The sequence below is a fragment of the Osmerus eperlanus genome, chromosome 14, assembly GCF_963692335.1.
Source record: "Osmerus eperlanus chromosome 14, fOsmEpe2.1, whole genome shotgun sequence".
Classification (NCBI taxonomy): domain Eukaryota; kingdom Metazoa; phylum Chordata; class Actinopteri; order Osmeriformes; family Osmeridae; genus Osmerus; species Osmerus eperlanus.
In genome coordinates, this window is record NC_085031.1 from 14,275,690 (window position 1) to 14,293,165 (window position 17,476).

General features: G+C 47.7%; 1 protein-coding gene across 1 annotated transcript in view; it reads left to right on the forward strand.

Annotated features, from left to right (window-relative positions):
• LOC134033921 (teneurin-3) overlaps positions 1-17,476 on the forward strand; it is a 111,538-nt gene that overhangs the window by 26,266 nt on the left and 67,796 nt on the right. The window contains exons 2-3 of the mRNA XM_062478204.1: positions 7,211-7,653; positions 11,524-11,802. Coding sequence (XP_062334188.1) covers positions 7,380-7,653; positions 11,524-11,802 — 553 coding nt within the window. The 5' untranslated portion in view covers positions 7,211-7,379. The remainder of the gene's footprint in view (positions 1-7,210; positions 7,654-11,523; positions 11,803-17,476) is intronic.

The following is a 17,476-nucleotide window of genomic DNA, read 5'->3' on the forward strand; positions in this document are numbered from 1 at the left end:
TACACACACACTGTACACCCACACACTCTCTCTCACACACACACACACACACACTGTACACCCACACACTCTCTCACACACACACTGTACACCCACACACTCTCTCACACACACACTGTACTCCCACACTCTCTCTCTCACACACACACACACTGTACACCCACACACTCTCACACACACACACACACTGTACACCCACACACTCTCTCACACACATACTGTACACCCACACACTCTCTCACACACACACTGTACTCCCACACTCTCTCTCTCTCACACACACACATGCATACACACACAGCCTTTTCCTGCCCCTTTCATTCCATTCCCCTGAAGCTGAACGGAGCAGGAACCATTGAGAGGCATGTGAGGCTGTGCCAGTCGTGGTCTACCTGCAAATACAGAAATCCAACCTCCACAGATCCACTCTGCTAAGAGCTAGAAATATCCTTGCCAACCTACACATCCTCCAGTGTCCCTAGAGGGTGTGTGTGTGTGTGTGTGCGCGTGTGTGTGTGGTGGGGGTGGAGAGCGCAAATAGACAATTTTCCACTCATTATGATAATTCAACTCTCCTTTATATACCAAACGAAGAATAAATCTGGTGGTTTCAAAGGTGTGAATTACGTATATAGGCTGGAAAGCATAGTATCATTGCAGGTTAACTCCTGACTTAATGCGTGTCTTAAGAATAGATGTGTATCAGCAGCCATCAATCAGCCAGGCGATAGGCATCTCTAACAGCGTATTAGGTGACTCCTTTCTCCAAATAACCACCTATGTAAGCCAATCAGAGGCCTGGATTGAGCCAGGTCCCTGGGGAGAACCCGCCCTCGAGCAGGGGGGTCTGGAGTCACTTCCCTGGCCTCAGCTGTCAATCACGACGAGTGTGTGTGTGTGTGTATGTGTGTGTGTAGCTGAGGTCCAGGTCAGACGGGGCAGCCTAAATAGCCTAGAGGTAACTGTAACAGCACAACACTCACACATGGTCATACACACATGGTGATACACACACACACACACATCCTGAGATCTAATCTAGGGGCCAAAGAGAAAGCACAGTTGGTGTCATTGACACTCTGTAAGAGGCCCTTTTTAATACACATAACACCCGTGAGAATACACCAAAAAAATACCGTCCAAATGCACGTAATCACTTTATCCTCCTTCATTTCCCCTGTCTGTTTCTTAGACTCTCTGTTTTGTAGATCTGTGATGAGGTTGTGCGTTTCTAAATCAGACTCAATCTCGGATGCTTCAGAACAGCGAGGTTAGACTTCGGAGAGGTCGGAAACACATGCAGACGGTCGTCACGGTGACGCCAATGGGGAGCTGTTAGTAGCGCTAGTGGAGTCTGGGCACAGTTCACAGTCCTGGCTCACTCCACACACACACTCCACAAACACCACACACTCCACACACACCACACTTCCCCGGCCTCCTCGTTCTGCTCACACGGGGGGACGTGTTTCTATTCTGCTGCAGACAACCTGACAATTACCTGTCTGGTTTCTGATGGCGGCTGTCAGGTGTGTGTGTGCTTTTGAGTGTGTGTGTGTGTGGGTGTGTGTGTGTGTGGGTGTGTGTGTGTGTGTGTGTGTGTGTGTGATAGCCTCTTTGTCAGATAAGTGCTTCTGGGTTTTAACCTTTTGCGAGAACTAGACACTGGAGGTGTCAGCTGGAAAGTGAAAAGTGCGAGGGAAAGATGAAAGGAGGTGGTGACGAAAAAGGGAGAAAAAATGGAGAGATTGGGAGATAGATAGAAGAAGTGGCAACATGAATACCTGAGTAACATGATGAGAATTGTGTCTCTTTGAGTCTTACCCCAAAAAGTGTTTTACCCTTTACGTTCACTCAGAACAGCTACTGTAACTCATCACTTTCTACTAAGGCCAACTGAATGTAGAAACCGATGCATGATTCTTTTTGGGTTACGGGTAGAACCGAATAATTATCTTTCCTGGGACCCAAACAATAGTCATGTCCTTTTGGGCCAAAGGAGTTCCTCACCAACCAAGACAGAAACCTTATAGAATCCATATAGGACCCTTGTAGATCTGGTCTATCAGTTATAGGACTTTTATAACAGATCTGTTCTGTGTGTCATAACAGTGGAGGGTGTTCCGGCCAGGCTTGTAACTCTTATCAGTCTGTCCCACTTTTCTCCTCTGGAAATGTCTCTCTGCATCCCCCCAGCCCTGTCCTACCGTTAGTCCTCATCTCTTAGCCCCTTATACTTTTAATCCCAAAGCACTGATGTCACCCTCTGTTCCTACCTCCCTCCTCCTCTCACCCTCATTTTACCTCTGTGACACCACTCCTTCCAACTGAGTCCAAAAGGGCTGGAGGAAGAAATCAATACTACCCTTCATTCTCTCCTTATCTCCTTTCTCCTCCTCTTCTTTCTTTGTTCTTTCTTTCTCTTCTTCTCTCTTTATGGCTTTAATTTCTCCTCATCGCTTTCTCTACTTCAGTTCTCTTCTTCCGTGCTTCCCTCTCCTGTCTCCTCCTCCACCGTTGATGCAAAAGGAGAGGACAAGTAGAAAGGAATACTAACTTGATATCCCTCTCTCTCTTTCTCTGTCTCTCCTTCTCTCTGCATCCCTCCATATCTGGCTCCTTCTACCTCTGTCCCAGTCTGGTAGTTTCACCTCCAGCTGGGACCCCAGAGCGACTCCCCGCCCCCATCACCCTCTCTCACCCTTCATCCCCCCCCTCATGTACAATCAGTCCATTGTTCCCTGTGCGCCTGAAAGCTGCTACCTGTTATTATGTAGAGAGAACAGTGGGAAGAGAGGGAAAGAGAGAGAGAGAGAGGTAGAGAGAGAGAGAGTCATAATCAATGGTCCCTTTGTAGAAAAACAGCCACCCTCTCCCTCTCTTCCTTTCCTCTCCTCCAAACTTGACCCTCTCTCTCTCTTTCTCTCTCATTCTCCCTTTACTTCATCCCTCTTTTTCTTCCATCCTGCCTCTTTCTTTTCATACTTATCCTGTCTTACTCTTTCTCCTTCTCCCCATCTCTCTCTCTCTCTCTCTCTCCCTGTTTCTCTCTTTGTCCCTGTTTCTCTCCCTCTCTCTCCCTGTTTCTCTCCCTCTCTCTCGTCAATATACAGGGGGAAGCGGTCTACTGAGCCGACCCAAGCGGCCAATTACTCGCTGCGTTGGATAATCTAATGATTACATACCGGCCGACATGACACACACACACACAGAGCGATGTTCAGGACTGGCTGGGCAGATGTAAACATCCTAATATGATAGAAGTTAAGAGCTTCAGGAGTTTGCCTCTCATGAAGGAACAGTTTATGATGTATATGTCCTATATTTATAGATATTTACATTGCTATGTAGTTGAACAGAATAGGGTCGTTCAGGATATTATTTACTGTGTCTGCACACAGCATTGAACAAAACGGTATGTGTGTGTGTGTGCGTGCATGTGTGTGCGCGTGTGTGTAATAGACCAAATCCATCACAGCTCTCAGCGCCGTCTCACGTAAGCCTGACTGCAGAACACACACCTCCTCTCCTCTAATCACAATACTCCCAGGACCTGACCATTCCTCTCACTCAACCTGTTGCCTGTTGAGGGTTAGACATATTTATACACACTCACACACACACACACACACACACACGCAGCCAGACAGCTGCAGGCGAGGACTAACCCTTTCCCCTTCCCCCTCGCCCCCTCGCCCCTCCCTCCCCTTTTCCTCCTCCCTCCCTCCCTCCCTCTCCCTCCCTCCCTCCCTCCCTCCCTCCCTTCCCTTCCTCTCCCTCCTCCCTCCCTCTCCTTCCCTCCCTTCTTCCCTCTCGGTCTCCCCCACCATCTGGTGTTAACTGTGTCTCAGACCTAGAGAGGTACAGCCGTCTCATATTAGGGAAGCAGGCACCACCTTATTAGTCCTCTCTCTGCCCCACTGGCTCAGGTTTCTAGCCCCGACTCAGAGCTCCTTCCCCGGGTAGACCTGCCGGCCTCATGGCCAGCCCTGGAGTGGTCTGGGTTGCAGGGAAAAGAGGGGAGAAGAAAGGAGGAGAGCGGGGAGGAGGGGGAAGGGGCACAGCGACTCTGGCCTTGAATTAGTCACACAGAACAGGGCCGTGCACACACACTCATGCACACACGCACACACGCGCACACACACACAGTGTCTGAGTGTTCCTGTGTTCCTTTTTTTCTTTCTTCCTCCTCGTCCTGTGAATTCCTCACTCTTTCACCTTGTCCGTCTCTCCCTCTCTCCCTCTCTCCCTCTCTATCTGTCATGGTGTGTTTGGGGCCAATCCCGCTCCTTTCAAACCCACCCGACTGGAAATAGACAGAACACACTTTTTTCCTTTATTTCACTTCTTTTTTCTTTTCTCCTGCTGACATCCTTCCATTCTGCGCTAGTTCCAGTGATTATGTTTCCTGACCGGGTTCCGCGCTGCGGTTCTAGCGTTCCCAGGTCCTACGAAAGGTTCAATTTCACACCATGTTCCACAGGACGTAAAAGCACTGATCTGCTCCTACCACACACACACGCGCACACATGCACTCTATCTTTCGATCTCACTCTCCTTCTATCTCTCTCTCCTACAATAAGAGAGAAAAGCAAGGAATTGACACAGAGGAAAACTTTCCCTGAGTGAGAATATGGGTCAGTCCAGCTCAAAGCACAATGGCACTGTGGCAAAATGATTCTCTATTTTTCATTCTCCCTACATCTCTCCTCCTCCTCCTCTTCCCTTTTTTTCCCTCTCCCCTTCTATCTCCTCATCTCCTCATTGTTCTACTTAGTTCAACATCGTTCCTCATGGCTGTTTTTTAAAGTCCAAGATCCTTTTATAAACGGACGCTTGATTTATCCCTTTGGTGTCCCACATGGGCGGAGTTGATACTTCTTTTTTTATGCCTTGAAAGATGCTTCCCCGATGACATTATTTATGAGGCCTTTTGTCCTTGTGCACGCATGCGTGTATGTGCGATATGTTCGAGCTGCATGATTGCAAATTTACAGTATAAAGGATGACAGGGTTTAGAGGAGGTTGGAAATAAATCTTTACTCTGTCCTTTTCTCCCTCCTCCTCTACTCCTCTCCTCCCTTTCTGCCTCTCTCTCAGCAACCCATTTCTTTCTCCCTTTCTCCATCCACCTCCCCTCCCTCCCATCTCTTATCACATTTTCCCCACCCTCCCGTCTTCCGTACGTTCATATTCCCTCCATTCCTCCCTCTCTCATCTCATCCGTTTCTCCTCTTTTTTCCAACCTCCCCTTTCCTTCAGCCGATGGTTCATCCCGACCCTTGGTGAGAGCATTGACCTATTCATATGGAATAACACTAGCAGACCCGCATGTGTGTAAGTGTGTGTGCACGCCCGTGTGTGTGTGTGTGGGGGATCAGGAGACTCCAGATGGGACCACATAGAGAGAGGGGACAAACATTGCCTGAGGTAGCTGCACCCTGCACTCTGCTTATAGACGGTCACAAGGGGTTGGGATGGGATTGTGTGTGTGTGTGGGGGTGTGTGGGCGGGGGGAGGGGGGGTGGAGGTGATAGACAGGGAGGGACAACATCCCTGAGGTGAAGCTGGTTTGCTCAGGCGTCTCTCTGAGGTCACCGTCTACACGCACACATATACACACACATACACACACACACACACACCAGCCAGCAAGCCAGCCAGCCAGCCAGCCTGTAAACCCCAGGGCTTTGAGTGTGTTAACGCCGGCTCTCCAGAGCCGCAGGTTAAAGAAGTCATCTGCTCTGTCAACTCACACGTCATCTCACTGCATGACTTCACACACACACACACAGCTCTCCTCTGCCTCCTCCTCCTATCCTCCTACTCCTCTCCTCTTCTTCCTCCTCTCTCTTCCTCTATTGTATCCTCCCTCTTTTTCCTTTCTGCTCTATACAGGCTGTTGTCAGACTGTTAAGTGAATAATTTTATTACTAATAAAGCTCTTGATCAGCCTGATATGATTCACCGGATTCAATATCGACTGTCACAATATCTCTACCCCTCTCTCTCCCTCCCTTCATCTTCATATTTCTCTATACCCCTCTCTTTCTCTCTTTTTCTATTTGTCTCTCTCCCTCCCTTCATCTTCATATTTCTCTATACCCCTCTCTTTCTCTCTTTTTCTATTTGTCTCTCTCTCTCCCTTCATGTCTCTCTATCTCTGTTGAGTAAGCCTCTCCATTCTCTCTCTCACAGAGGAGTGCTCCCCCAAAGTTCATTCTGAAAGTCTTATCAGAAATATGTTAACTGCTTCAAACACAAGATGGATGACGTCTGAAGATGCACGAAAAAAACACGTTTGAGAAAGAACAGCATAGCACTCTCTCCCACAATCTCTCTTTCTCTCTCGCCCCACTTTTTTCTTCTTTTCCCGCTTTCTCCCTCCTCTTTATTTCTCTGGGAGACCTCCAGAAAAGGTTCAGCCAAGAAATAAATTAAAGTTGTGCAATTATCAGCCAGCAGAATTAGAAGCAGGGAAAGTTTTTGGCTAATAAACATTTAGAGAGCACCCTGGGGGCTCTGAGAGCGGTTATATCTCTCCTGTCCTCCATAAACGCTGCCGTCTCTTTTATTTATTTGATTCCACATGCCAGGATGTTTTAGGTTCAACTTACTCATTCTTGATGGCGTGATTTAATGAAAGGTTTTTTTCTTTTAATTTTATTTTCATTTAGTTTTTTTAGTCTTTGTTCTCTCCTTCGGCCTTTCCTGTTGGACCAGATGTGATAACGTGTGCATGTCTGTGTGTGTGTGTGTGCGTGTGTGTGAATCTTACCGTTGGGTCATATTATTAGCTGTGTTTCACTTCTCATCAACTCTGGAGGAACCCCAGACTGAGGGGAAGGGGGGGAATCAATTAAAAGAACCCCCCCCCCCCCGCTTCATTCATGCACACACACGTGCACATGCGTGCAGATACACACACACACACCTCTTCTTTGTTCTCTGTCCTTCTCTAACCCAGGCCCTCCTCTCTCCTGTTCCCCAAAGGCATACAAGCCCCCTACTCGGACACTTAGCAACACACATACACAAAAACACACACACACACTCCATAAGGTGGGGAGGATTTAGGGATCCAGGAAAGATTAAGTGCACAGCTTAGTGCTATCTGAGCGACCACTGTCTCACGCTTTTTCCTTATTTTTCTTTGCTCTCCCTCTCTCTCTCTCTCCCTCTCTCTCTCTCTCTCTCTCTCTCTCTCCAGGTATCCAAGTCCAAGGACCGGCTTGGGGCTGAGCATCGCCTCACCTCTCTTACCGCCCCCCTCTTCCCTCTCTTCTCCTTTTCTTCCCTCTCTCCTCCCTCTCTCCTCCCTCCCTTCCCTCCCACTCTCCTCCCTCTCTCCGGCGGTGGCGTCAAAGCATGCAGGCAGGATGGAGGTGAAGGAGCGCCGCCCGTACTGCTCTCTCACCAAGAGCCGCAGGGACAAGGACAGCGGCCGGCGCTACACCGGCTCCTCCGGGGACAGCGAGGACGCCCCGCCCCCGCCCCAGCGCGTTCCCACTCAGAAGTCCTACAGCTCCAGCGAGACCCTCAAGGCCTTCGACACACACCACCACGCAGACTCCTCCCGACTGCTGTACACACACACCCAGGGCAGGGTGAAGGACATGGTGCACCGCCAGCAGGAAGACTACTCAGGACGAGGTGACACACGCGCGCGCGTGACACACACACGCATACACACACACACTTGAGCACATCTCACTTGGTGGTGAGATGTGCTCTAAGTAACACCGAGGTGAAAGCCTCTCACAGCCTTTTTACAGACATATACATGCAGACAGACACCATCTCACAAGACACAAAGATGCAGACAGACACGCTCAGGACACCAGGTATCTGATACTGTCCTCCCAGGCGTGACAGTCCAAGCTTATCTAAAGTCAACATTTGAGTTGCAGCCCACCTTGGTTGATTATACAAGTAGCGTGTGTGTGTGTGTGTGTGTGTGTGTGTGTGTGTGTGTGTGTGTGTGTGTGTGTGTGTGTGTGTGTGTGTGTGTGTGTGTGTGTGTGTGTGTATGTGTATTTAACACTCTACCAGTCCAAAGACAGACTTGAGGAGCATCGGTTAGTTAGAGTTAAGTGTTTTGGCAGAGCTATATCTTTACTTCTCTGTTTCATGCCCAGCAATCACTCGTCACACACAGGTACGCACACACATACGCACACACCCCCACACACACCACCACACACACCCCCACACACTGGGCCTGCTCTATGTCCAGTCCACTCACTCCCCAAACTCTGTCAACGAAAAAAGTTACTTTGAGAACAAAGCACACTTTAACAATGATGCTGTCGCACAGTGAACCATTGCTAAGAGATCGTTAGATCCACATGGCCTACATCTTTTTTGAACTTTTTTTTATGTTAAATGTTGATCAAATGAATAGAAGTAAAACTAGTGTTCCAGGCTGAGTTTGTACTAAAACATAACTGCAATACTTTGAAGTTGCATTTGATTATTCTTCCACCTCAATTAACGCTTCATGAATATTTGAGAAAAAAGGTGTTAATTACTTAATTTTCTTATTATGTACATTTTCATTGCTGGCTGATTGGCGCTCATTTAAAATTAATATAATTTTAATTGAACTGCAGTCACTATCTCAGTTATGTTTGTAATTACCAAGCTTTAAAATTCCTCCTTATTGCCAGATTAAAGATCTCTGTTCGGTTCCTTCTCTTAGCAACCAATTTAAATGTCTGTCTAATTTCTACATGTTTTTTTTATTTTTTTTACTAACAATTAAAATATGTTGAATGAGTAAAAAAATATATATAAGCTTTTTTTATATATCAAGAATATAATAAACAAGTGCTGTGTGATCTCCACTGTTGGATAGAAATAAGAAGATCATGTTAACTGGTGTATATTTAGTTTGATTTCGTGATGGTTCAAGCTACTTTAGCCAGGCCATCGCCATCACCATGGTGCCCACAGTGGAATGAGCACGCTTGATGCGGTCTCATCACAAAACTTTCAGAAGGCAAGGAGAAGAAAAAGAATACGGAAATGAATACATAAATTCTAACTCGCATGTTTTTAATTGGATTTTTGTTTTTTTTTAAATCCCCAATTTAAATACCATGTGTGGAGTGTAGCGGTATACTGGAGGGTTGTGTTAATTATGCAATGCTGTTTTGTTTTTGGGTTCACATTGAGAAGACCCAAATTAACAAGTGCGTTTGCTTCATCCCTGGTTGCAGCATATTTAAATGACAGTTTAATTTACAGTTTAAATGTGCATGAAGGCGGTGTCATCAGAAAGCTTTGATTGCATTTAGTCTTGTTGTTTGATTCATAAAAAAAATCACACCACAGATTTTCCAAATGTTCAGCTCAAATTAATTATCTTAACATGGCAAGGAATATTCTTAATTGGACGTCCATATTTCTTTAATGACCTCCTCACAATACTTTAATTATCGTAATATCGTATTCAGCCACTGCTAATTATGATGAATAATATTTTATAAATAATAGGATAAACTGATGAAAATAAGAATAAAACAATAATAATTGTAATAATAATAAGTAATATTGTTAATTAATGATGATAATTTAATGACACAATGTCATTTATACAGTACCAGTCAAAAGTTTGGACACATTTTCCCATAATAATAATCATACTACTAATAATAATATAATCATATTAACAATATTTACAGTGTTGCTAATCCATTTAACTGTTACAGCACTGCTTTGGCTGGTAGCTGTGTTACGGTATTGCTACTTCTATCAGATTCTGATGAATGGAGCCTGAGGGAACTTGAGTGTGTTCTGCATTCCTTTAGGCAGACATAACCTGACCATGCTAAGGGGGAGGAGGAAACATATGAGGACAATCATTAGACCACAAATCTCTGCCAAACACCTCTCTCTCTCTCTCTCTCTCTCTCTCTCTCTCTCTCTCTCTCTCTCTCTCTCTCTCTCTCTCTCTCTCTCTCTCTCTCTCTCTTTCTGTCTCTCTCCATCTATCTCTCTCTCTCTCTCTCTCACCCTCTTCACATTGATAAGTAGCAGACAGTGTTTGCTCTGGCGGCCTCGCATTGTAAATGATTAGAGTGTGCATGTGTTTTTGTGTGTGTGCATGTTTGCGTGTGTGTGTACACACCCCTCCAGACATGTTTTCTAAGACCAACATTGCCAAGCAGGCAGTAATGTTCCTTATTGGGCATTTGTCTGTGTCCCTGTCACAGTTCTGGCACACAGCCTCATTGCTTACACTGCCAAATAGCCTTTCTTTATAAAGTTACAATGCTGTAAGAGTCTTTGTTTTCCGGTTCTTAAAACACGTCCATTCTAATATCAACACTTCATGTCACATATCTTCCAGTCTGCATTTTCAGCACATAGCTAGTGTGTTGACTTTTGTGTATGTGTGAATGTGCTTGGTTGGTAAATGTGTGTCTGTGTTGTGTGTGTGTGTGTGTGTGTGTGTGTGTGAGGTGTGTCAGGGTCAATGTTTATATAAGCCTCCATTTTCACCTGGGGTTCTTCCCCCCCCCCCTCCCCACACACACACACAAAGACAGCGCTATCAATTTACAGATTTATTTCACCTCTTCTTCCTTTCTTCGTCTCTCGTACGAGCGGATGCGTGTTCATAGCTCACTACCTCCACATGGCTCCCCAGACTCCACCGGTGCAGCCATTTACCTGTCAGCCTGTGTTCTGCTGTTGTCCTGCTCATCCCTCACACCCCACTTAACTCGGACTTAACCTGCTAGCATAGTAGACATGCAGCTGGGAAACACACACACACACATGCACGGAGCCCACCACCCCACCACACAAAGGTTTGCTTACACACACATTCCCACACTCAAACACACACACACACACTCTCACACACACACACACACACACACCTTTGAAGCAGGGGACAGGACACTAGCCCACCGGAGCAGACAATGGAACTCACTTAGCCATGTCCGTATTCAATAAAACCTGCTGAGGTATAGGCAGAGGTGATGGAGAGAGAAAGAGTGTGTGCGTGTGTGAGTGGGTGTATGTGTGTGAGAGGACGTGTGTGAGTGTGTGTTTCCGGCCAGCAGGGCCTGGAGTGGTCAAGTGGAGGTTAGCTTGACAGATGGTGTGTTGGTGACATTAAAGGACTTGTTCCCAGGACCCTCAGAGAAGTAAATCTGGCCATAGAACACACACACACACACACAGAAAGCTCTCTCCATCTGTGGTTTAATGATTCTGTTAGAAATCATTTCAGGTGGACCAGGAATTACAGACCTCAACCCTCTACTTCCAGCCATTGTCATACACTTCTGGGAAAGGATAATGATCTTGATGATTATGACAATAAAGACGATGGTGGTGTTAACAAAGCTGATACACATTCCTCCTCTCTTCCTCCTCTTCTCTTCCTCCTGCTCCCCCTCCTCCCATGTCTCCCCTTCCCCTCCTCTCTGTCCTCCTCCTCCCCCTGCTCCACTCCTCCTCCTCCCCCTCTCCTCATCCCCTTCTCTTCCTCCTCCTCTCCTCCTCCAGGCCAGAACTTCAGCCTGCGTCAGCTGGGGATCTGTGAGCCGGCCACGCGTCGCGGCCTGGCCTTCTGTGCCGAGATGGGCCTCCCCCACAGAGGCTACTCTGCTGGCACGGCCTCCGACCTGGACACTGAGAACGAGGCGGTGATGTCACCGGAGCGCGCCATGCGCCTGTGGGGCCGGGGGGTGAAGGGGGGGCGGAGCTCCTGCCTGTCCAGCCGCTCCAACTCAGCCCTCACGCTGACGGACACGGAGCACGAGAACAAGTCAGACAGCGACAACGGTCAGTGTGTCTGTCTGTCAGTCTGTCTGGATGTCTCTCTATCTCACGCCTCTCTCTCTTTTCTCTATCTCTTCCTCTCTTTCTCTATCTCTTCCTCTCTCTCTTTCTCTTTATCTCACGCCTCTCTCTCTTTCTCTATCTCTTCCTCTCTTTCTCTATCTCTTCCTCTCTTTCTCTCTCTTTATCTCACGCCTCTCTCTCTCCTTCTCTAACTGTAGTCTATCTCATTCGGACCTAACAGGCTTAGATGCATGGCAGCACCGCAAGACAACGAAGACAAAATCATAACAAATCATAACAAAAACGGCTGCCACTCATTTTATGAGAGATTGTCTCCATGTGACACCACGAGTGAGTGAATATGAGACTGCAACATGTTGTGATGTGTATGTTCGGTGAGCTCGACATATGGGGAATTTGAGAGTGCGTGAACTTGACACATTGTGTGTGTCAAAAGTGACTGGTGTAAAAGAGAGAGAGAGAGAGAGAGAGAGAGAGAGAGAGAGAGAGAAAGATAAAGAGAGAGAGAGGGAGCCCTGATGAGAAGGGCCTGTCTCTTCTTCCTCTTTCTCTAGTCCTCTCCCTCCCACCTATTTTCTCCATTCCTTTTCCCCCTGAGGCCTCTAAGCACAATCAAAGATGCCTTTGTACTTCTCTCCATCCACCCCCTTTCTACTCTCTCTCTCTCTCTCTCTCTCTCTCTCTCTCTCTCTCTCTCTCTCTCTCTCTCTCTCTCTCTCTCTCTCTCTCTCTCTCTCTCTCTCTCTATCTTTAGCTTTGTCTGTCCCCCCCCCCCCCCCATACCCAACCTAGTGTTTCAGGGTGAATGAACACACACAGTAGTTGATTAACAGTCTCCAGCAGTATGAAGTGCAAATGTGATCGAGCTGCAAACTGCCCCGAACTTAAGCTAGACTGGAAACCGGAAAAGATCTATCACACACACATGAACACATGAACACACACAAACACATGAACACACACAAACACATGAACACACTCGCACACACACACACTCACACACTCACATACATATTCTTAGAGTACTTCTTTAAGATGTGCTTCATGGTTCACGGACCATCTAGGTGTTGGCATCTCATACAGCATATTTCAGGATGTGCACACACACACACACACACACACACACACACACACACGCTACTCCGACACGTCGTCTCACATGAATCTCCTGACAGGTGAAATTAAACAAACGGGAGTGTCTCTTAATAAATTACAGAAACATGCAGAAATGCTGACATCTTCAGAGACCAGCCTCCTGAATGAACAGTAACATGATGAAGAGGAAGATGATGATGATGATGATGATGATGGAGATAATTAAATACCTTCCTTTAGCTGAGTGTTGGTTATATCTCCAACACATCTAATTTCTTAAGAGTCTCCAGACTACAGACGTACAGGTGCTGGCTCTCCATGAGGTTCATTACAGCTGAATTAACAGGAAAGTGCTGAAGTTGAAGCTTTCTTTATGAAATGCCATTATGATGAGAAGCAGCAGCCACCCCCGGAGGATTCTGGGAAATCTTTTAAGGAAGAGATTTAGGTTTGGCCTTAAATATTGCTTGTGTTCAAGATGGATAACTGCTGTGTGAGAGGATAGTTGCATGTGTCGAAGTTTGTAAGTGTACGTGCGTACGTGTGTGTGTGTGGGTGTGCGTGTGTGTGTGCGCGTAGCAGACTGTCACCTTGACCCTTCTTCACAGGCTTCTCAGGACACGGACACACAACATATCGAGGTCTCCCTGTTCATGTGCTTGGTGTCGGGCAGATAGAGCTGTGAGACAGGGTGTGGGTGATGGTGGCACACTGTTCAGCTTTCTCCTTCAAGGTTATTCTCCTCGCTTCCCAGGTTCTTTCTCTCTCACACGCACACTCGCGCACACACACACACGCGCTCATTCCTCTTGGCTAGCTGACATTAACGTTTGGTTGTGTTTACATGGCGGGGGCAGCCTGCCAAGCCCAGATCCTAGATTTTAAAGAGCTGGAAGAGCCAAATCTGTTTGGGAAAACCGGATAATCCTGGACAAGCTGTGACCGGGGGAATCAGGCCCCTGCTCACACACACACAAACACACACTCACACAAACACACTCACACACACAGACACACACACTTTTTCTTACACCCATATCTCTTGGCTCTATTGTTCTTTAAGAGAGCATCCTGTGGCTCTTGTCCGCCATCCTCAGAGGAGCCCTTATTGGACAACAACGCTGATGACATCATGATAACTGGAAGAGACCCGCAGTCCCATGGTGTCTGTGTGTGTGTGTGTGTGTGTCTGTGTGTGTGTGTGTGCTGTAACAGAGAGGGTGGTCAGGGCTCACCTGAGAGGTTGTCTGGACAGAAGCTTTGTTTAGCTGGAACAGAAGGAAGACACAGAGAGAGAGAGTGCGGTGGAGAGAGAGAGAGAGCGGTAGAGAGAACACGCAGAGACAAAGACAACAACAAGTGGAAACCAAGACAAAGAACGAGACGTATAGAGGAAGACAGAAAGAGAGGGACAGAGGGATGAAGTAAATAGAGGAAGAGAGAGAGAGATAAAGAGGCGGCATCAAATGAAGTCTCCTGAGAGGAACCTGAGGAGAAAATCTGCCAACCGCTGGTCTTGTGTGTGTGTGTGTCTCCAGAGGGGAACCTGAGAGGAGGATGTGTCCACCTCTGATCCTCCCGAGAACCATCTGACGCCTGCCAGGGCAGAGAGAGAGAGAGAGGGAGAGAGAGAGAGAGAGAGAGAGAGAGAGGGAGAGGGAGAGGGAGAGAGAGAGAGAGAGAGAGAGAGAGAGAGAGAGAGAGAGAGAAGTAACCCACACCCTAGCCTCACCCTACCTGGATGAGAGGGAGGACTGGGGGAAGATGAGTGAGGAGGAATTAGACCAAGAATGTGGAGGAGGGAGATGGGTAGAGAGGGGGGTTGAATACAACCAAAAGAGATGGTATGGACAGAACCCTCACTTGCTCTCTATCTCAATACACTAGTCTGTCCTTCTAAAGCTCCTGCACACTCTCTCTCACACACACACACAGCTAACTGTAGTGCTACCTACTGTGAATATAGATATGTAACTATTGTCTGTCGTTTTTCTCTCCTTTTAACAACTTTTCTCCCTCTGCACTCTTTAACCCCCAAGTCCCCCCCCCCCCAGGTCATAGTCCAGCACCCTCCCTTCCCCCGACCCCCCAGGTCCTAGTCCAGACACACTGAGTGTGTCTGATCCCACACTAGTTTGGTTAATAATGCTTCTTGTTGAGGTGGCAGGCTTCTGACTTAACCAGATTAAGAATATATGTGTCAACAACTATCTAAATCCTCTAAATATTTTAACCTGCTTACAGTCCTAGCCGTTGTAGGCATCATGATGCCCTGTTTGTGTTTGCGTGTGTGTGTATGTAGAGTATTTACAAATGTATCTTATCATCATCTGGTAATCGTCTTCAGTCTAATCCTTGTTATGATGTAAATATTGTCTCTAGGAAACTGAGCTAGCCAGCTCACTAACCTAAAGGCTGGTGGCTAAAGACCAGAGGCTGGACAGCACTGTGCCGTCTCCTTGTGTGGCCCCGCTGGTTCAGACCACCCTGTGTGTGCTTCACCCTGTGTGTGCGTCACCCTGTGTGTACTTCACCCTGTGTGTGCGTCACCCTGTGTGTACTTCACCCTGTGTGTGCGTCACCCTGTGTGTACTTCACCCTGTGTGTACTTCACCCTGTGTGTACTTCACCCTGTGTGTGCTTCACCCTGTGTGTGCGTCACCCTGTGTGTGCTTCACCCTGTGTGTGCTTCACCCTGTGTGTGCTTCACCCTGTGTGTACTTCACCCTGTGTGTGCTTCACCCTGTGTGTGCTTCACCCTGTGTGTGCGTCACCCTGTGTGTACTTCACCCTGTGTGTACTTCACCCTGTGTGTGCTTCACCCTGTGTGTACTTCACCCTGTGTGTACTTCACCCTGTGTGTGCTTCACCCTGTGTGTGCTTCACCCTGTGTGTACTTCACCCTGTGTGTGCTTCACCCTGTGTGTGCTTCACCCTGTGTGTACTTCACCCTGTGTGTACTTCACCCTGTGTGTGCGTCACCCTGTGTGTGCTTCACCCTGTGTGTGCTTCACCCTGTGTGTGCGTCACCCTGTGTGTACTTCACCCTGTGTGTACTTCACCCTGTGTGTACTTCACCCTGTGTGTGCGTCACCCTGTGTGTGCTTCACCCTGTGTGTGCTTCACCCTGTGTGTGCGTCACCCTGTGTGTACTTCACCCTGTGTGTGCTTCACCCTGTGTGTGCTTCACCCTGTGTGTGCTTCACCCTGTGTGTACTTCACCCTGTGTGTACTTCACCCTGTGTGTACTTCACCCTGTGTGTGCTTCACCCTGTGTGTGCTTCACCCTGTGTGTGCTTCACCCTGTGTGTGCTTCACCCTGTGTGTACTTCACCCTGTGTGTACTTCACCCTGTGTGTGCTTCACCCTGTGTGTGCTTCACCCTGTGTGTGCTTCACCCTGTGTGTACTTCACCCTGTGTGTACTTCACCCTGTGTGTGCTTCACCCTGTGTGTGCTTCACCCTGTGTGTACTTCACCCTGTGTGTGCTTCACCCTGTGTGTGCTTCACCCTGTGTGTACTTCACCCTGTGTGTACTTCACCCTGTGTGTACTTCACCCTGTGTGTGCTTCACCCTGTGTGTGCTTCACCCTGTGTGTGCTTCACCCTGTGTGTGCTTCACCCTGTGTGTACTTCACCCTGTGTGTGCTTCACCCTGTGTGTGCTTCACCCTGTGTGTGCTTCACCCTGTGTGTGCTTCACCCTGTGTGTACTTCACCCTGTGTGTACTTCACCCTGTGTGTGCTTCACCCTGTGTGTGCTTCACCCTGTGTGTGCGTCACCCTGTGTGTGCTTCACCCTGTGTGTGCTTCACCCTGTGTGTGCTTCACCCTGTGTGTGCTTCACCCTGTGTGTGCGTCACCCTGTGTGTGCTTCACCCTGTGTGTGCTTCAGAGCACTGTGCCATGCTGCCTAGCCTAACAACCAGGAGTCGGACTCCTGACTGACCGGAGAGTGAGAGGGAGGGAGAGAGACCTTGCACAACAACGGCACCTTTTTATACCTGAACATAACAACCCAGCAATTACACTGAGTGAAAGAGAGTGTGTGTGTGTGTGGGCTGCAACTGCCCTCGTGATTCTGTATGATCTCAGGTTATTCTGTTTTGTCCTTAAACTCCCTGAAGATGGACAGACGTGTGTGTGTGTGATGTGCCTGTGTGTGTCTGTGTGTGTGTGTGTGTGTGTGTGTGTGTGTGTGTGTGTGTGTGTGTGTGTGTGTGTGTGTGTGTGTGTGTGTGTGTGTGTGTGTGTGTGTGTGTGTGTGTGTGTGTGAGTGTGTGTGTGCGTGTGTGTGTGTGTGTTTGTGTGTGAGATGTACAGGCGGCTACTGCTCGTAGGTAATTGGACAAGATTGTTGTTATATATAATATTAGTGAGAGACAGATATAATGGGGACCTTAATGGAAACTGTTATTATTGAGGATTATGCAAGAGAGAGGGAGATGGGGAGAGAGAATTTCAGAACCAATGTGAATGAAAGTTTTCATTTTTTAGATAAAAAAACATGACACACAATGTTATCAATGGTTCTGCTAAACTTGAAATACTTTGCAGTT